Raw genomic sequence first — 20062 nt, 5'->3', positions numbered from 1 at the left:
TCAGTCGAACTAGAAGTGAATTTATTTCAACATCAGTGATAAAAATGATTACAGAAACTTGCTTGACCTTTTGGCCGCGGTCTTGCTTTAATTAAACTGTTGTGCCGGCGCAAAGGAATTCAAACATATATGTTGAGTTTTGGACTTGTTATAAATTAATTTGACTTTTGTGAGAACTGTTCATTTTTGTACTTTATTGTGTCAGTTCAAAACAAACTGAACTGATGTGTTTATATTCATTGCAGTTTTCTCTGTACTTTGCGTTTTATTTTTGTAATTCGATAGGTTGTTGGTTCTTTAGCCGGCCTGGCGAATCTAGGAATTGGAAACATTGTTTGCAGTCTTTTCATGTAATGTTTCCTACGTGTAAACATAGAAAATTGTGAATACAATATTTTTGCACTGAGAAACGGCCAAAACATTTTCTGTGCGTCACGGATACAATAGTTGTGTCCGCCACTGACTGTTTCCTAGTTCAACCAGGCCCACATCTAGCTAGTGCAATTGTAAAAATAAAACCCTTTTCTATTTCCAGCTCTCCAGGAATATGAATTTACTGTGGACTTTATTTCGTTTCGCATGTATCTTTTTTGCGTAACACAATCTGAGCTTATTGCAGGGGAAAAGTCAATTTTCTAGCCGTGCATATTTTTCCTAATTTGACAGCTGTTCATGTCTCGTGTGAAAGATTTCGCGGCGCCAGTACTGGTTTCGCTGGCGCCGCGAAATTTCAGGCTGACTTCAGTTTGTTCGCTTTCATGTTATTTTTTGGCAACATTTATCCCAAACGGTTTTCCTTGAAAAATGTTTTGCAGCAATATGACAGTCATGCCAGGTCAATTTGTGCAATTCCGCATTTTTTTGTTGTTGTTGTTTTAACTACGAAACTTTACTCTCGAATCAGTGTATCAATTTGATATTACAAAATAAGTTTTTTTGTGCATTCAAAGTATTAAATTCTGCGGTGAAGGCGGGAAACATACATAATTCCCGCTTAAAGTCCGGTCTACTCCAACGGGTGCATTTGGCGCGATGGCCTTGGTTAAATAAACTTGATGTAGTGCTTAGCTGAGGGTGCGTTGAAAAAAACATCGGCTGATATGGACAGAAATTGTAACTTTCGTAAGTCATTCCCTGATCTGGTTTTTCACCACTGATCTTGACCAGTATCAGTGAAGCCGGTTGCCTTTTGTTTGAGCTTATTATACTGCTACTCAGATCAACTGGGTATAAATATCTACAACAACAACATTCAACAAAAATTTTATTGAGACTTACGCTTACATATAGTTTTGCATCTTTTTAGCAAACGTCCAACTTCGTATAAACCGACGAGGAGGATGTTATGACAGTGGAAGAGCCTACCCCGACATAATAAGAGAACGAGTGTTAGACTTGGCACATACAGGTACAAGCCAACGTCAAATCGCAACGGAACTTCGAGTCAGTCGGCGTTACGTCCAAAAAGTGCTTGAACAGTATGATGAAACGAACATTTCAATCCGAATACCCCGTGCTGGCTTTTTCGTTCCAAAAATCACCAACGAAGTTCTCGAGTTTATGTCTGTTGAGAAAACTGTAAAACCAAGCATTTATGCCACTGAAATACGAGAAAGACTTCTGTTAGATGGCGTTGTTGATGCCGACGACGTACCGAGTGCCTCGCAAATCAATAAAAGGTTGAAATGCGATTTAAACATGAGCAAAAAGAAGCTTTCAGTTGTACCATCGGAAACCGATACTCCTGAACATATTAACAAAAAAGACGAGTATCTAAACGCTGTATCCACATTTCAACCAGATCAAATCCATTTCTTTGACGAAGCAAGCGTGATAAAAACAACTGGAAATCGTAGTTACGGGAATGCCACATTAGGAGAGAAAGCAATTGAATTTCAAAGATACGCTTCGAATGCAAATTATACCATAAATCTGCTCCACTCTCTTCATGGCGTTGACCTTTTCAATATCCTAGACGGTCCGTCAAATGGATTTGAGTTACTGAATTTTTTTGAAGATGTTGTTGATGTCCAGCGACCCGACGGAAGTGTTGTTCTCGAGCGAGGTGACTGCGTCGTCATGGATAATTGTGGATTTCATCACGGCCACTTTGTCGAGCCACTTCTCAGAGACACCCTCAACGAGTACGGAGTGCAGCTAATTTTTCAACCACCATATTCGCCTCATCTGAATACGTGTGAATACTGCTTCCATCAAATAAAGGCTTTCCTTCGGCGATGCCAGATGTTAGCCAGCGAAGAGACAAAGATCGCAATCGCCGAGGGTGTTTCAACGATTTCACAGGCTAATTCGTACGGTTATTTCCATAACTGCGGATTTGTGTAAAGCAGTCGAATCCAAACTAATGTCACAAATAGTATAATTATAGTATAAATTTTCTTTGTTATAAATACAAATTTCCATTACGGTGCACAAAGCCTTTGCAAGGCGGCGGTGTTTAACAAACACTTTCGCGCCCTCTGATTGGTTAACTTGTAAAAAAGTTTGTTGGGTGGCTACGGTAAGGCGCGTCGCACTGTAAGATATCACGACTGAAGGAATATATACATTTTAAAGTATCTGGTATTTTGCAGCCATAATCATGATCACTGCTAAACCAGTTTAGATACAATAATGATTCAGGTTTTATGACTGTTTAGTTACACACAATGAGACAAGTCTTAGAGACATGAAGTGTAGGACTGTCCTTTTGTGCAGACAATAGAAGATTTTTGCCACTTGTAAACAACTCCATCACTTACAACTTTTTGATTTACACCATCAAATAATAAGTGGAAGACCTGAAGAATTTTCCATGATTGGGTGCCTGTTTTCATTTCTTATTTCTCCAACACTATTTGAAAAAGGAAACACTGCAGGGGGCAAAATCGCCTGGAAAACAAAAAATATCAACATCGATTTTCTCCCTATTGTAGTCCATATATTTCCTGTGATACTAGTAGGGAGAATTTCTTGTTTTAACTTTGAAGAATATTTCCTTTAAATACAGTAATATTCTCCAAAAACTTAAACTAAAGCAATAATTTGTTCCCATGAAACTTCATGTGACTATGACTTGTCCACTAGTGTGACAAACATATCTTACAAGAGACATACATTTGAAGGCGTGCATGGAATAAGTCAGCCCTAAGTGAGTTTTAATGTAAAGTCAAATTCTCCTTTTGTTTCACAAGCAAATACGAGGCAATTTGGAAGAAGAATCTGACAATTTATTAGGGCTTTTTTCCAGGCACCTCTTTAATTGTGATGTAGATGGTAACTATATTTACACGACTGCAGTTACACCAAAGAACACCCTTAAATTTTTCAATCAATAATTGAACTACAGTAGGATAATACTAATATTTTTAAATTAAAACGAAAAATCAGAAAATAAATTCACCTTTGGTCCTGAAATATTACAAACAACAGTAAGATTAATGTTTTTTTTTTGTAAAACAAGAAACCAAAATGACAAACAAACAAAATCACAAAGGCAATGCCACCTTCCAGTGTTACTTAACTGTAGAGTGTAACAACACTCACCACACTGGAAACATTATTTTTGTAGATGCCACAACTACTAATGAAAATTATGGTGACATTTTCAGAATTTCCAACTAATTTTGTTGGCAAATTGAATTGTTTCAGCCTGTGGCTTTTATAATAACAACAACTAAAACTAAGCTGTACCTTCCTGTGGTGTTGTTTATTATGTTGTACAGCTTGTCCTTTCTTTTGAGTCTGTGGATGAAATCCTAAAGTGTGACCGTTCAAATGAAAGCTACCAAGCAGTACTTTTCCCTTGGGGCTGTTTATTATGCTGTACAAAGTGGTTCTAACTTTTGATGTCTGTGGTCGAAATACTAAAGTGTGGCCATTCAAATGAAAGCTACTGAGCAGTACTTTCCTGTAGTTATGTATATAATGCTGTACAAGGTGGTTCTAAGTTTTGAGTTTGTTGATGAAAACGAAAAAGTGTAACCATTCAAGAAAGCTACTGGGCAGTACTTTCTTGTGGTGTTGTTTATTAGGCTGTACAAGGTGGTTCTAACTTTTGAAACTGTAGATAAACCCCTTGAGTGAGGCCATTTGTAAACAATAGTGGTACTGCTAATTTTACAATTTTTGTTAAGTATTAATTTTACAAAATTGGCACTCTTTGGAGGTAGCTTGGAGTTATTAAATCAAACCTGAACAGACACGTCTGTGCTACCGTCTTCTCTTGGCTGATGAAGGTGGGTGGGGTGATGAAGGCTGCGAGGAACTTGCACTGTTCACTTGCCTCGTCCTCTTTCTCTTTGGGGAGGAGTCTGGAGTGGAGGTACCTGCTGGGGAGTTGCTGGCCAACCCTTGAAGTTTGAGTTTAAGAAGAGCTAAAATCAAAATCACACTTCCCGTTAGGGGAAAACACACACAAAAAACTATGGAGTGAAATTTAAAGCTCCATAAATGGCAACTTGTCACGATGGGTTTATTTTGACTGCTCCAACCTATCTGTCTTCCTGCAAAGCTTAAGGTTAGTCTTGGTTGTCCAGGTTCTTTCTTAGATCTGGCATGTTTCAGATTTGTCAGTCATAAGTATGCTATATGGAAGTGGTTACTTTTACTTTTTCATGGGCCACTTATCATCAAAGGGAGGTACCAGATATCTAACCATAAACACAAATCATACCTTCGTCAGCCACAGCCGATGATTCAGAGGCAGAGGAATGAGGTTTAGTGCTTGCCTCAAAGATTTCATCAGGCAAATTAAATTCTGTCTCATCATTTGGAAAAGGTAGGCTCTCCAGGTCATCCTTCATAGAGAGAAAAAAAATTCCACTACTAAGAAATGCTTAAAATTTACATTTTTTTTACATGTTAATACTGTTGTGTCCTTCAACAACAAGCAAAGCCTGAATTCAAAGCTCAACCAAGGTTGTATTTTATGCTGCCACAAATAATCACAGACAAGAAAACAAAACTGAAATTGTGCAAACATACTGTTCAAATCAAATTCCACACCCTCCTCTGTCACTTAATACTCAGCCAATGTCAGTTTTTTATATACTTGCTCTGGATCAAATGTTACTGAACAATGTGAACAATGGAAACCAAAATAATTAACATCTCTTTCAATCTTTAAAAAAAACCCATAAAAAACAACAACAAGAATAAATGATAACAAAACATGTGAAAAAACGAAATGAAATTGTTTAAAACATCACTTATATTCCACGCTTCCTTTACAGCGGTCCTAAGCCGATTCCTTAATTTACAAATCCGTTTGTAGTTCCTAGGCCCCACTCGGTTGTGAAACAAAACATTAGTTGAGCACGTAAATCTTAGCAGAGGGAGCGCCCATATTTCTGTAGACTAAATAAATTGAAAACTAAATAGAATAGCGGTACTTTTTCACCTTCAAGGCTAAAACGACCCTAATGTTAACGTCATTTATGCCAAAAGGGTCAATTTGGGTAAAAACGCGAAAATTTTCAACAAGTTGACGAATGCCGTGATTGGCGTATCGGGGAAATTCTCTCGTGACCCACAATAAGCAAAAGAACTAATCATAGTTTTAAGCTTTAAACACTCACCAAGGCTTGGAGATTGTATAGCTCTTGTAAATGTTCCCATATTTGTTTCGAGGAAATATTTCTTTTCCCAGTTGACGTTGCGAATTTGTCGTGAATACAAGCCATATGAAAATGTCTATTTATGCCTGTAAAACAAACAGTAAAACTCAAGAAAAAATTCGAATCAAGGAATATAGCCTGAATTTATTCCACTGGCTTACCGACTGGCTTGTGTCCCTTCATGGAATGAAATAAACTGACTTCAAGTTCTGGGGTCCAAACCAAGACTTCTTCTGTAGACGCCATCTTGATTTGTTGTTGTAAATGGGCATGCGCTCATCGTGAGCCTGCTGAAATAAATTGATCGAATCGCAGGCTCGTGTGGTCTTCCTCGCGCAAACAACGCGTGCAAAGTGCGCAATTTCGTTTTCGTGCAGTCCGATTCTTTTTCGCCGTGTGTGTTCAACGGTAAAACTAATCCAGGTAAAATGACACGGAAAGCCATCAAATCTATTCAAGAACTGGGTGAGTTGTTCACAAGTGGCGATGCAATCGATGCTGGGTTAAATACAAGTAGCCACACTTGGGGCCCTTTTAATCGAATTTTCCGAGTTTCAATGAAATCAAGTCGGATGGCAATTCCAAAATCATTCGAGGCGAAACTTACTCGTTGGTTCCGTTTACCAGACGACACACATGAAGAACAATCAATCAAAAGAGCGGAATTCCAAACTGTTGGTTAGTATTGAAATCTCTTTTATTTTCTTTTTTATTACCGGTAGTTTAAAATTTTGCAAGTGACGTTGCAAAACGGGGTCACGCGAACAATCGCCCTGATCTGTTACCAGTGTGGACAAGATTCCACTAACGGCAGGAGGACCATTAAAAATTACGATATCTTTTTGCGCACTACAACATTAATTATTTTGTTAATAGCTTTTATTTTATTACTATTTATCATTATATAGGCAACCGTTGCCCTCCAGTGCCAGGATTATATTAGCTGCAGCTATTTAGGCGCAAATTAAATGCCCATTTTCATGGAACCATTTAGGCGGAAAATGGACATTTCTCACCATGAAGCGCACCTTAAGTACTGACCTGATTTTGTGTCGGTGGGGCAATGTGTCAGGGGTGTGGCAGCTGCAATTGTCAATCAGAGGTTGTTGTAAAGTTGAATGATATCAATTTCCAGGAAAACTCAATCCTTTCATTGAAAGTTGAAACAATTTTGTACCCAGAGTCCTCAGTTTCTTTGGCCAGCAGTTGGTCACCAGGGAAACAGAGACACTGGGGAAATCATGCACATGAGTGCATAACAAAGTGAATTCCCCACCCTCTAGTGTGAATTTAATAATTGTTATAAATTATGTAAAAGTAAATTATCTTCAAATCTTTCAAGTGTTTTAGATCTGACCAACAATGTTGATGTTTTACATTACAGTGAGAGTATTTGATCGCTGGACATGCAACCAAACTTGTTTTAATGCTGCTAGGGCTCTCAAACCACTCAACAATGGAGCGGAAAAACCAGCTTACAGTGTGGAATTTCCGATAGGTGCCAAAGTTCCTGGCTGTGACTTTTGCAATCCCCTAGACTTTACTGCTGCAGGTATTTAAAGTTAAGATATGTAACAGATGCTGACTCGTCCCCAGTTGTCTCTCTTGTTGGGAAACGGAGAGCGCAAAGAGTGATGGGAGGGAAGAAAGCGAAGCGCAAGGGGCGTTTTTCCCTTACAATAATATTTAGAAAGAAGTACCAGTAGTTGAAGATAAATGGAATCTCTTTATTTTTTTTACTTTTTTTATCCTATATGAGATTTCCTATCAACATCTCAGAAATGCTCCCCTACTACTTTTTCGATATTAATTTAAATATTTGTATTAATATGTAAATCACAATTATGGTTTTGAAACTGAACAATATTCATTTTTCAGATATGTGGGGTCGTTTGGAAAATGAAAGTGGTTTGACAGCATCAAATGTTGCCAAGTATGATGCACTCCACACTATGGTTGTGTTCAAAGAACATTCCCCAAGTCACTGGAATAAGGTAGAAATGAACTCTTAACAAGGTCTAGTGTTTTAAAAAAAATAGTATTAAACTAACTAACTGAGTAACTAACCTCGGACACTGTATGAATTAAAATATCCCTTTGCTTATTTTTCAGAAAAAGTTGTTCGATATGCTGGACTTGTGTACCGAGTGGTTTGACATCACTCACAAGAACCATCCACAGGCCATCTACCCAATCTTGAACTGGAATTGTCGTGCCCGAGCAGGAGCTTCTCAACACCATGGGCATTCACACATGCTGCTAGCAGAACATTTCCATTATGGACAGTGGGAGCGATTGCGACAATCTGCCAAGTTGTATACCCTGGAAAACCCTGGATATAATTACTTTGATGACTTAGTAGCTGCCCATAGAAACTTAGGACTTGCAAAAACCTTTGGTGATGCTTGTGTGTTTGCCCATCTGGTACCTTATTGTGGCTATGAGTTCAAGGCAGTTTCTTGGAACTTTGATGATGATTTCAAACTGGCAATCAATGAGGCTGTTGAAGCTCTCATTCACAAATTTGGCTCAGAGTGCTTCAACCTGTGCATACATTTTCCTCCCTTTCAAAATGGAAAACTTCGAGACGTTGCAACAGTGGAAGAAGTAAAAAACAGTTGCCTGGAAACAGGTGATGTTGCCATGCCATTCATGGCTCATCTCGTTGACCGGGGAGGGGTGAAGACTTCATCATCTGATGTTTGTGGCATGAGAATTTATGGAAGTGCAATCGTTAATGAAGATCCTTTCTCAATTGCACAGCAGTTAGATTGGTTAATGTGACCAACTGATTTCATCGGTTGCTTCACTGGTTTTACTTCATTCATGACATTGAAAAATTTTATTCTTTGCCCCAGAATTTGCAGTAGTAAGGTTTTTTAACCATTTTTTGAATGATGTACGTGAAAAGTGACCAGCTGATTTAAAAGAGTTGAGTCAATTATCCCTGCACAAAAATGATTTTTTGACTTTTTTAATTATAAAATTTTTAATGATGCCATGCAGCCACCATTCCATCACAGTGACGATGATTTATTTATTTATTAGTAAAACATTTAATTAATGTGTTTGCAACAAACAATATTGATTTAGAAAATCACCTATAACAGAAATATGTAAGAACATTGTTAAATATTTTAACATATTTTAGTTACAAGTGATCATTTTAAATTATTTTTTTTTGCAAGTGCAAAAGTATTTTAACTTTGCATCAGAAATTTGGAATGGCATAAGTTTTTTGGTTTTAGTTTTTTAAATCTATTATAGTTTCCTTGCTCTTAAAGAGGCTACAAGCTATTTTAGCATAAATGTAAAAATGAAAAAGTCCTTTTCAAGAATTATTGTACATAGTTTTGGTATTAAAAACTACCAAAAGCAAGCTTTTACTTTCTTTACAAATTCAGGGATTTGCTACTTTATCATCATCAGCTGCTGCCTAAACCAGAACCAGTTCAGCTGCACTTTGCAACCCTATACTAGCCTAAAGACCAAAAATCACAAGCGTATCCCAGACTCACTATTTTTCCAGAAACTTGGTCACTATCACAGTCCAGCCTAAAGCAAATCTTCACGTGTACAACTACTAAGACACATTTTTTAAGTGTCGAGTCCAGCGAAACCTAGTCAAGACTAAATTCTTCAAGCACTTGATCAGTTTCCTGGAAAATGATACACTCTTCTAGACCAAAATTCTGATTTTTAAACCCTATCCCAAACTAAACTGCTTGAAAACCATACTCTTCACAGCGGGGCATACCCATGTAGCTTATGGCAGTGAACCCCCCTCTCCTCCCAGGGCTTTCCCTGAGCAATAGCAGCAGCAGCAGTGGTAAATACTGTGTAGCGCCATTGATAAAAGTTGCGTTTAAAGTTGGTATTTCTTTGCGCGCTGATATTTACTTATGAGGCTCAAATGTTTCCGGACTACTGTCCCTTCATTGGTGAGGTGGTAGCAGCTGCCCAGGATCTCTAACCGATCAGCTGCTGTTCACATTCTACCGTGCCCTTGTCCTCCAAGTTTCCTTTGGACAGCTTCCCTTTCTCTTAGTTGCCCAGGGCCGGGTTGTTCGAAAGCCGATTAACGCTAATCCACGATTGAAAGTTAACCGAGGTTTTCGTCTGGCTCTTTAAAAATGATTTTAAAGGCTCATTTTAAGCTAATGATAAAGCAATGTCTAAGGTAAAACTTAGGGACAAAAGTCTTGGATGAATCCTTATGGATTGTTAAATATACTAAAATCAAAGTTCACGTTAACCCAGGATTAGCTTAATCAGGCTTTCAACAACTGGGCCAAGGTCTTTGTCTACCACAGCCAACTAAATAATATACCACACTGGCGTTTTCCATCTATCAGACATTTTTCTTTACTTTTTAAACTAGCTCATCTTGATTTACAATTTCTCACACCACTAACCCCATGCCATGTAAGCCCCTGGCTTTGGCCTCTGATTGTAATTTAAGTGGTGCAAGGAAATAGGGCCAAGTGACTCTTGATCTCACGCCATATTCTCCCCCCCCCCCCCCCCCCCCCTTTTAAAAAGTACACATAAGGTAGTTTGGAAGGAGAATCTAGTATTTTATTTGAAAATGTATGCACAGAAAATGTCGGCAGACAAATATCTAAGCATATTTTCGTGCCAAATGGAGGCTATTGTTTATATACCATCATTGTACAAAGTGGAAAAATCATTTCAAACCACAATGACAAGGTTCCATATTTGTGAGAAGAGAATTATTCTCTTCTCACCAACACTCAAATTAGAGAACTTCACATCTTCTTGACCCATGTTTTTTATTTTCTTTATGATACAAAGTAAGTTGACAAGTACTCTAACATCATTATTTTATTTTCTAGTCCTTGAACAAACTGTTTTTACATTTTTGTTCAGTTATGATTACCATACCATTTACCTTAACTACCTCATTGCTACTCAAATATTGACAATATCATAGCTTACATTGCAAACAACAAGGGTTACTTTATTCACTAGAATTGAATTTATTCCCAAAAATTAAATGCAATTAACAAACTTACATACTTGTACATTTGGGGCACCACACCAAAACTATCAAGCGTTCAGCAGTGATTTATGTTTTGAGATTATGTCCAATGTACAACATGAACAACATATTGACATAATTATTTTGCTTTAACATATCTTTGAACATGTATTTCATCCATCTGAGAAGTTACACTGAAGAAATGCAACTTACATCAGCTACAAATAGTACTTAACATTTAATTTACCTTACCTTAGAATGAAAATGCATAAAATAAAGTGATTTACACACTCCATTTAAAAATGCCTTACATGGAGCTTTCTGTGTCCTGGGAGAATTCAGAATATAGATCAACAGATTTGTGGATGGTTATGGCATTTAGATCACCTGACCCACTCCCAAACCAGGAAACCAGGAAAGGGACAAGTATTTCTTTAATACTGATTTGTATTGGCTGAATGAGTACAGTCCAACTAACGCATCCCTTGCAAACTATATACAATTTCCACTCATCTTGAGTGTCAAAATCAGTTATAAGATCTTAAGGACAGGAAAGCATGAAGCTTGATCTGGTAAAAATGGATATACAAATAATTTCAGTTTCTCAGCTCAGTGACTGAAAAGCTTGGGTCAAATTCTGCAGATTACGAGAATTAGACTTACCGGTGATGCCTGGAAAATCCAAGAGCAGTGGAATTTGCACTTTTACATTCAAATTTACAAGATATAGTCATGGCATGAGAAGATTACCATGTGCAAATGTGTGCTCTGTGGACATGATATCAATAAATTATGGATTGGCAGCATAAAGTAGAGCAATTCTCTGCCTAATGATAATGATAACTGCTGATCTTCATGCAAAGTGATAGTGTTAAGACAGAATGATGAGTACTGGCAAGAAGAAAGCACATTTACCATAATATAAATTACCATAATTCAAAAAGGAAAATGAGCTGAATAATTATTTTTGAAATAATAATTGATGGGATTTGTGAAACGTGGCCTTAATATCCATATTCCAAATTGGCTCTAGCTTGGCACACAGATCAGTTGTCAAGTAAGAAATCACTGTTCACATTTTTGTTTTTTCATCTGAAGGCTTAAAATAATTTGAAGATTAATTTAGCCTATGACTTGACTTAGAAAAAAGTCAAGCACCTGAAAACAAGAGAGGAGATTCCTTTTGTCATGCTTCTAGCAGATAACAAAAGAAATCAAATCATACTTCCCTTCATTGATTTTAGTTTTTAGAAATAATTCTTGAAAATAAATCATTCTTGAAATTAGTTTTTAGAATAATTCTTAACTCGGCCCTCCTGCCCCCAAATCCACTCCATCCACCCCCCCCCCCCCGCCCCGCCCAAAAAAAATTAACAAAAATTAAAATTAAGAAATTAAATCTGGAATAACCAAGCATTTTTATTAAGGGCTTGGTACTGGCAAACTGACTGTCGGCAAACAGATTTGCCTGGCTGCCTTTAACATCTCAAAATCTTAATGAAAATGCTGTTCACTACCAAATCTATCTTTTGCATTTCAAATAATTAGAGCTAATCTGGAACAATTTGGATTTCACAGCCAAATTTCTTATTTCTTTAACCAACCAATGACAGAGTGCTAGTATTTATACAATATACAAATACAAAAGTGCCGTGATGAACTGGCATCCCACCCAGGATCATTAAATACCCATTCAGGCTAAGTTACTGTACCGGTAACAGCTGAGCTTAACACATAACGTTTTCTTCTAAACTTCAACTCCCTTCAAAAAATAAAATACTGTTGGTCGCATATAAGCATGACTAGGCAGCCCCCCTCCCCCCCCCCCAAAAAAAAAAAAAAAAAAATAAGTAAAGAAAAATATGACCATAAGTTGGTAACAAACATATCATGTTTTGAATGTTATGTTAGCGAAACTTTTGTGGTAATAACATTTATGACTGTACAGTCAACTCTCGTCTTGCGAACACTTCACTATTACGGACACCCTGATTATATGGACAGCACCTACATCGCCAACAAAGTCTATAGATTACAGATGTTTGACTGAAATTAATTCCTCCTATAACAGACTCTTACTATTAACTTGTGGTCCCGAGGGTGTCTGCAAAAAAGAGAGTTGACTGTACTGGCAACTAGAAACAGGTTTCTTATGGAAAATGTTTCCCATTGAAATTTATTTGATTGCAAAAAAACTTATCTTAGCCAAGACCAAGCAGTTTCATCCAAACTTTGATCCCCTACTTTAGCACAAAAGCCACTGCTTGATGGCATGCTTCATGCCCAAACAGATCATGTTTGTCCATCACAGATCATGCTCAGATACAACCAACCGTAACAATAATATTAGCATCACCTTGGGCAAGAAATGTAAAATTTGTACACTGAAAAACATTGACAGCAGGGGCAACACTGTTCTCTTTGCAAGAAGCCTCCTTGTATAGATTCTTTCTTTGCAAGAAAAAATTAATTGATGTAATTATAAAACTGCATGTCTTAGTTTTCTTTCCTTTTCATCTTTAATTTACTCTCTCAACTCAATAAAATTAATAAAGGTTCATGAAATCTGGGGCCCCAAAATATCAATGTTTTACCAAAGATAAAATAAATCATATTAATTCTGCTGTTCTCTTGCCCAAACAAGCTGCAATTACAGAGCAATGTCAGTAGCAGGTTGCCCACTAAAGCCAACCAGATTTACAAGATTTATATTTCATAATTCCTATTTACATTATTGTATCTGTTCACTTCCACAACTGATGGCTAAGCGTTTGGCCAGACCGCGGCATAGACCCCATGGGATAACTGCCGTAGTTCATGCTCGCAGAAGCTGGCCCTGTAGTGACATACTGAGGGTGTTGTTGCTGGGGAAATGACATAGGCTGTTGTGATGCCATCCAGCCATTTGCCATGGGGGGTGGGCTAGATCCAAACATGCCCGGTCCGCTATGCATGGCTGGCTGTTGTGGAGCCATCTGCTGTTTGAGCCGCATCTGCTGCATTTGCTGTTGAATCTGTGCAACCTGAAAATCACAAAATACAAGTTTGTACATTATGACTTGATTACTTTGATGCCAAACAATATTGATTGGAGCAAGTTTCAATTGAGTGCCAAAAGTAATTACTACACTTTTTGACTTGTAAATGATTTGAAACCAGGACACCTTTCCAAATATTACCAAAAATGCTTCCACTTTTGTATTGTAGTAGTGACTTCCACAGGGTTCACACAAAATTTCAAAAGGAAGATTCTATGGCTTTTAATCCAATTCTATAACTTCAAAATGAGGTGAAAACAGTGAGTGAAATGCCCCACTGGCTGAATCTTCTGATGCTTGACACAAAGTTGCCTGAATTTCTATTAATACTTTTCAACCATGAAATAACAACAATTCCAGGGAAAAGTTGAAATTCCAGGACTTTTCCATGACCCAAATAAATTTTTCTGATTAGCATAACTTTTCCAGGGCTGGAATGCAAATTTCAAAATCCCATGAATTTTCATGACCTTGTAATGAATGACACCACTTAATTTTCTCAGAATATCACCCGAGCATCACAGACCTACCTGTTGTTGCTGTTGCATAAATCCTTGTTGATGGGGATTCCCCATGCGAGGACCCATCCCCAGGGGCATTCCCTGAGGGGGTACTCCTCCCATCCTGTTGTACATAGCAGGGTGTGGATTAGGGCGAGGCTGCTGCTGATGCTGCTGAGGGGTGATGTACATGCCGCCAGGTACACCGTACATTTGAGGTTGATTGCTCTGACTTTTGGGAGCATATAATGCCATTATGCTGTCTGTTGATAAATACATAAATATAAATAAATTTATTAGTCGTCTCCATTAAAATGCCTTTTCAGCCAACTTTACATATGTGAACTGATAAGATCGAATTTCTTTGCTCCAGTTGCAATGTGAACTGCGAAATTCTGCACTGCCAGGACATGTGCAATGTTCCTCTTTGTGATTTTGACCAAACAGAGGAGGAATAGAAAAGCTTGCTAAATACGAGTGCATTCAACACTGATACTAGTGTGGATTTATCAAGCAGATACTTAACACAATTTATTTGGCAAAAGACTTCCCGTACGTTTGGAGATTTCCTCGGTAACATGCTCATAAAAATGAATAAAAAGGTGAAAAACAATGTTTTATACTTTTACGTGTAATTTCCTTATGGAAAATTATACAAACATCTCACATATGTTACAAACCATTTTCATTTTCAAGCATGTAAAAAAAAACTGTTAAGAATTTTTTGGTACACATACAAGTTTCATTGACCATTTAACTGCACTGGATTACAGAAAATGGCAAACATTGTGTACCTTTAGTTGACTTGTTAGTTGTGCTGTCATCTTTGAGAAGGGCATCTTCATTTGAATCCTGGGGGACTGACGAGTTCAGCTGTTGGCAACACAAAGACAATAAGAACTTCAATTTCTTTTTCCTTTCTCTTCTTACTCTTCACCCAAGTGTGTAAACAGACACCAACAAGCTACTACCAAAACCAAACAACATGTTAGGGGGAGGGGATCTAGGTTGGGGTGGGATAGGGGTTGTAGTAATACTGCAAATTGCTTCCCAGGACAGGTTTTGGGACCATTTGTTAAACTCCTTAAAGAGGTGTTAGTCATTATTTTGTTTTAGTCTACTGCACTAATCCATCCAATTGATACTAAAAAGGTATATTTATTTGTATCTTGTGAAGTTGTTTGGTGGTTGTTATAAAGTTGCCTGGCAACAACACAACTACACAATCATTAATTATTATTATTATTATTATTGAAAATACACAAATTACAGAAACTATGTTAACAAAAGTTCTATCACACCGGTTAAGGCTTTTAACAATGGCCTCAATAGATTACAAGGGAGGAAACATCACACATGCAGCTTGAATCGATAAAACCATAGAATGGCGTGAAAATACTTTCAAATTACTTTTGTTTGTCTTTACATGTAAAAGTATTCATTGAGGTGGCAAAAAAAAACTGTACTTTTGTGATTATGACCATTAAATGTTTAATTAGGTTTAACATGATGCCAAAAGAAAATAAAAGTTTTACTGTGAGAGTTATTTGAAATAGGCTGCCACAGCAAACAGCATCATTTCACATGTACCTGCTCTGGCTGACTAAACCCAGTGTCAATAACTGCACTCTGTTGGAATGCCCCAAAATCAATCAGCTAAAATAAAACATTTACAAAGGAAATGAATGAAATAAAACAGTGAAATGTGCAAAATTAAAAAAAAAACTGATGCTAAAAGAGGCGAGGTATGTAAGGGTTACTGAATAAAACAACAACCGACTGATGGCAAATAAATCAGTGCAAAATAATAAAGAGTGAAAAGATCATGAATGCAAATATAGAGAGTACAGATAAAATAAACAAATAATTATGTTATTCTAAGCACCACTGGAAGGATGTAAACAATGGTAACTTCCAAGAACTACAATCAAAGATAAAAGGGTTGGGACAAATTCTGATATTGATATTCAAAATCTCACCTCATTTTCCAAACCAGTCTTAGCAGGTTGGGAGGCTGGGGGAGGTTGAGCAACAGAATTCAATAAATTAGTAGACAACGCAGTTGCTGGGGTGTCCAGAGACAGCAGATCCATAAGGGCAGGGGCAGTTGGTTTAACAGGTTCTGGAGCCTTGACTGGGGCAGGGGTGGAATTGGGGCGTGGCTGGGCTATCGTCCGAGGTGCAGTATTAACTGGGGCAGAAGTCTGTGAACAGAGAAAAAAAAAACAATTTAACATTTTAAAGGTTTAGTTGGAGAAGTTGGCTCCATAGTAAAGCCTCTCTTTCTTGTTGTATTTGTCATTTTCAAGCTCCGAGTAGCAGGCTATTTGTACAGGTAATCACATCGTAATCGCAAACAACTTTTGAAGAAGATTCAACAAACTGATTTTCATGTTACTACCCGTTGACTTATAATTTATCACATTTAGTTTGTTGGATATTTTGATATTTTCCGACTAATTTTAAATTCTAATTTCAATTTTAAATTCGAGGTAAATAAGTTTTTTGATAGTTACTGCACATTACTTAATTTTAAATCGTGGAGCACCTGGAAACTAGCGAATAGCCAGGGAATAGCTAAGTGTGTTTTTCCATATTAAATAAAGTATGTATGTATGTCATGATTTCAGGTGCAATTTGGAATAAATAAGCATGTCGAGTAAATTTTATACATGTGGGCAAGTGCAATTTGTGGTCTAACAAGTGCTTATTTATTCCAAACTGCATGAGAAAACTCATGTGATTACTTATTAATAATATTCATGAAAAAATTGTAAGACAACCTATCATAATAATAATTATACAGAAGCAACACAGCTGAATCACATGCAAAAATAATTTATTCAAACCCTGCAAATATTAACAAGCGTTCAGTCAAAACAACTGATTTCTCAATGTTTTTAACCCTTTTTAAGCCACAAAAACTGGCTAAACAGTTCAATTCCTTTTTACACTGAATTTCCTTTTCTCTGCATTGTGTTTCCTGAGAACTTTATTTCTCTTAGCCAATCACAACCAACAAAATTCTTTAATTTATGTATATTATTTATTGGATAATATATAGTATATCACAACTTACTTTCTTCTCAGCTTCAGTTCTGAGAGGGGTAATATTGATGTCTTCATCTCTTCTCTCTTTCTTTTTCTTTTGCTATAGAGACATGTATAGAAAAACCATCAGAACTGTTAAGCATGATTCACATGGCAAGACTTTTACTTAGGACTTTAGTACTGTGTGTGACTTCTCCAGTGCAAGAAAAGACCAATCAGGCCAAGCTTGGCTAACCTAGCAATACTATGGCAGGAAATCCAGGTTTAGTTTTTACCTTCTCTGCAGGTTTTGCTTCTTTTGGAGCAGAATTCTTTGTGGGGTTGCTGGGTGGTAAGCCATCTTTCTTTAAGTACTTTTTACGCTCATACTTGCTTCTGATAAACGCCTCTGTAGCTCTGTTGGTTTAAAAGTACAACAAAGAAGGCAAACAAAGGAAAGAGAGACAAATCACCAGTCATCTCAATCTATTCACCCCACGGGACATAAAAAGACATCAAACATTGTTATGTTGCTTTTCACTAATTGTTAAATTATTGTTAAAGCTTTAGACTTTGTATCAATAAAATGTGTCCATGGTGTTTGTGTACTCTGAGAGCCTGCTTAAAATGGACACCATATTTAATGGATTCCACTATATTTCAGAGAAGAGGTTATCAATCAATTGAAGTTATTGAAATAAAATTAACCTGTAGATAGAACATTTATGAAATAAAAATAGATGTTATACATCAAAGAGCAAAAAATTTATTGGACTACTGAAATATCCGATTAGAATGCTTCTTTTCATCCCGGATAACTTCAACCACATAACAAAAACCTCGTGTCACAATTTACATGTGTAAAGGATTGACAGTAAATGACCAGCCATTGCAAGTCCAAAGTACATTTTCTGCCTTGTTTCAATAATATTGCATCCTCACTGTTACTCGATACTTCATGAGAATATAGGGTATGTGTAACTGGATACTTTTCATTGAGCGAGTTTAGAGTGTTGAATTGAAAACACATTAATATATTCTCTCTTACTGGAAACCATAAACCAGAAAGGAACTACTGTAGTGCCTCAAACTCAAAGTGGTAGAATAATAATATTGGATTTCCAATATTATATGATACAAAAGTATTCAGACTGAACACTCCTTCATTTGTTCTGCTACAAATAGCACAAGGATATCACTAAAGTTACCTGTAGAAACCAAATTCACTTCTGTAAAATGTCCTAACCTAACCAACCAGACAAGCTGTCAATTCTCTTGACACTATAAATCTGACATGTTCAAAATCGACGTTTTAGCTCCAGTAAACAAACGAAATATTATACTTAATTATGGTAGGGAACTTTGTACTCCTAAAATAAAATTATTTGACCGTAATGTTCAATAACGATAGCTGGGCAATATCGACCACTATAACATTCATTCAAATATTTTACCACAAATGCACGCCAACAATATGGAATGTACGTTTATCACCACGCTCAATCACGTAGTTAACACGCCGGCGGTTGGAAACGTGAAGTAAGCTTTCTACGTGTTGAAATTCAAAGATATTAAAGATTTTAAATTTAAAGTTTGAATTAAATACAAAACCAATTCTGGTCGTTTACAACTCGGACATGACACATATTTTACGGTTAACGACTACAAGTACAATTTGTTCGCACATGAGTGAAAAAGATCGGAGGACGGCTGGCACGGAAGCACGGAAGACAAATATCAACAAGACTACCCCGAAATTATATCAAACAAACTTTGAGAGGTTTACAGAACTAGGTGCAAACGCTAACTGACAAACATGAGCATTCAATACCACACACGCGTAAAAATTACAATAAGATATTTAAATTAACTGGTGTTGTTTTCGAATGGTACGAATCGGTTTGAGGTCGGCGAAAATCACTTGGTAGATAACATTCCCAAAACTCGGCGGCTCGCTTATTGCCCCATTGCTGGATACTCTGAATTCGAAAACACAGAAAAACAGAATTAGATTTTACCAAAATCATAGTTAAAAAGATCTAAGTTATTTGATAGATTGACAATTTTAAACTCACATCCATTTGTTCAGGGGTCCATGAATCGAGGTTTACAGATTTTACTCTCGAAATATGAACACCTAGATTTCGATGTATCCCAGCGCAACGGATGCAAAGGAAAACTCCTAGGTTCCATGACGCCCAACGAGGCCCTAGAATACGAAAACATAAGGATAATTACCAATCAGGAAGTATATTTTACACGACAAGATAGTGGAGATCGAGATTCAGTGAGATCGATCGAACGACATTCCGTACCTTTTGCTCCGCAATCAGCACAGTATCTATTCTCTTCTTCCTTCAACAACTCCGATAAAATTGTCTGGTTTGTGTTCTGTTTCTGTCCTTTGTCCTTCTGTGTTCGGGAAGACATAATCGAAGGCAACGAACACCAACAACCTCTCTGTAACTTTGTTCAAACGAAGATGGCCTAGCGGAAGGCCTTGCGTAAACCGGTTTTGAGCCCGCGAGCACAAAACTGTGGCGTGGCCCTTACGTAATAACATTTTGTGACGTCAGCGTGACATCATGGTATGCAAACCAGGAGGCGGAAACAAAATACAGTATGTAAAAAATCAAAAATATGCTCTTGTAAAAGATATGCTCTTTTTGTATGATAGCTTAGGTTTGTCAGCTTTACGGTTTCCTGAAATTGGGAAGAATTACAACAAGAAGTACACTAAGGTGTTTTTCCTTATAACCATTTTGAAAAACGTTACATGTAAATCCTACATTAATTAACTTCTCAGCGCGGCATCGCGCGGCATCACAGTCAGTTTAAGTGGTCTCAGCTGAGATTCAAAATGTGAACATACCA

The 20062-nt window shown here is 37.1% G+C and overlaps 4 protein-coding genes across 7 annotated transcripts; 2 read left to right on the top strand and 2 right to left on the bottom strand.

The window, feature by feature from the left end:
• The first annotated feature begins 819 nt into the window (after positions 1-819).
• Positions 820-2346, top strand: LOC146485965 (uncharacterized). Its single transcript, XM_085102127.1, has 2 exons — positions 820-835; positions 1307-2346. The coding sequence occupies exons 1-2, from the start codon at positions 820-822 to the stop codon at positions 2344-2346; spliced, it is 1056 nt and encodes a 351-aa protein (XP_084958253.1).
• A 199-nt stretch (positions 2347-2545) lies between these two features.
• On the bottom strand, positions 2546-5987 carry LOC146485964 (MRG/MORF4L-binding protein-like). Of its 4 annotated transcripts, none has more exons than XR_014861157.1 (5): positions 5780-5962; positions 5580-5704; positions 4676-4799; positions 3844-4376; positions 2546-3735 (listed from the first exon to the last, which is right to left on the bottom strand). XR_014861157.1 is itself a non-coding variant. In XM_085102674.1 (5 exons), exons 1-4 carry the CDS (start codon positions 5862-5864, stop codon positions 4213-4215), a joined length of 498 nt encoding a protein of 165 aa, XP_084958800.1. In that variant the 5' UTR covers positions 5865-5965; the 3' UTR covers positions 2546-3411; positions 4194-4212. The 4 variants fall into 4 exon arrangements, 3 of the variants coding, with proteins under 3 accessions (XP_084958800.1, XP_084958801.1, XP_084958799.1); XM_085102674.1 differs by having other exon boundaries at positions 2546-3411; positions 4194-4376; positions 5780-5965; XM_085102675.1 differs by having other exon boundaries at positions 2546-4352; positions 5780-5987.
• On the top strand, positions 5944-11868 carry LOC146485963 (uncharacterized). Its single transcript, XM_085102672.1, has 4 exons — positions 5944-6296; positions 7003-7170; positions 7497-7612; positions 7731-11868. The coding sequence occupies exons 1-4, from the start codon at positions 6047-6049 to the stop codon at positions 8400-8402; spliced, it is 1206 nt and encodes a 401-aa protein (XP_084958798.1). The 5' UTR covers positions 5944-6046; the 3' UTR covers positions 8403-11868.
• Positions 11869-12019: 151 nt separating this feature from the next.
• Positions 12020-19702, bottom strand: LOC146485962 (stromal membrane-associated protein 1-like). Its single transcript, XM_085102668.1, has 10 exons — positions 19504-19702; positions 19264-19397; positions 19082-19167; positions 17485-17605; positions 17238-17309; positions 16138-16362; positions 15749-15814; positions 14953-15031; positions 14189-14421; positions 12020-13643 (listed from the first exon to the last, which is right to left on the bottom strand). The coding sequence occupies exons 1-10, from the start codon at positions 19616-19618 to the stop codon at positions 13365-13367; spliced, it is 1410 nt and encodes a 469-aa protein (XP_084958794.1). The 5' UTR covers positions 19619-19702; the 3' UTR covers positions 12020-13364.
• Between the last annotated feature and the right edge of the window lie 360 nt (positions 19703-20062).

The sequence above is a fragment of the Pavona decussata genome, unplaced genomic scaffold (assembly GCF_977016875.1).
Source record: "Pavona decussata unplaced genomic scaffold, jaPavDecu1.1 SCAFFOLD_23, whole genome shotgun sequence".
Lineage (NCBI taxonomy): Eukaryota > Metazoa > Cnidaria > Anthozoa > Scleractinia > Agariciidae > Pavona > Pavona decussata.
The sequence above is the reverse complement of the archived record's forward strand: the minus strand, read 5'-3'. Positions and strand labels throughout refer to the sequence as shown.

Excerpts from the sequence above, each read along its gene's own strand:
- LOC146485964 (XM_085102674.1), bottom strand. The coding sequence starts at position 5,864 with ATGGCGTCTACAGAAGAAGTCTTGGTTTGGACCCCAGAACTTGAAGTC. Across the intron at positions 4,800-5,579 it reads TATACAATCTCCAAGCCTTG|GATGACCTGGAGAGCCTACC; the intron begins GTGAGTGTTTAA and ends CTCTCTATGAAG. Across the intron at positions 4,377-4,675 it reads ATCGGCTGTGGCTGACGAAG|CTCTTCTTAAACTCAAACTT; the intron begins GTATGATTTGTG and ends TTTTGATTTTAG.
- LOC146485963 (XM_085102672.1), top strand. The coding sequence starts at position 6,047 with ATGACACGGAAAGCCATCAAATCTATTCAAGAACTGGGTGAGTTGTTC. Across the intron at positions 6,297-7,002 it reads AGCGGAATTCCAAACTGTTG|TGAGAGTATTTGATCGCTGG; the intron begins GTTAGTATTGAA and ends TTTACATTACAG. Across the intron at positions 7,613-7,730 it reads CCCCAAGTCACTGGAATAAG|AAAAAGTTGTTCGATATGCT; the intron begins GTAGAAATGAAC and ends CTTATTTTTCAG.
- LOC146485962 (XM_085102668.1), bottom strand. The coding sequence starts at position 19,618 with ATGTCTTCCCGAACACAGAAGGACAAAGGACAGAAACAGAACACAAAC. Across the intron at positions 17,606-19,081 it reads CGCCGACCTCAAACCGATTC|AGCTACAGAGGCGTTTATCA; the intron begins GTACCATTCGAA and ends TTAAACCAACAG. Across the intron at positions 17,310-17,484 it reads AAGCAAAACCTGCAGAGAAG|CAAAAGAAAAAGAAAGAGAG; the intron begins GTAAAAACTAAA and ends ATGTCTCTATAG.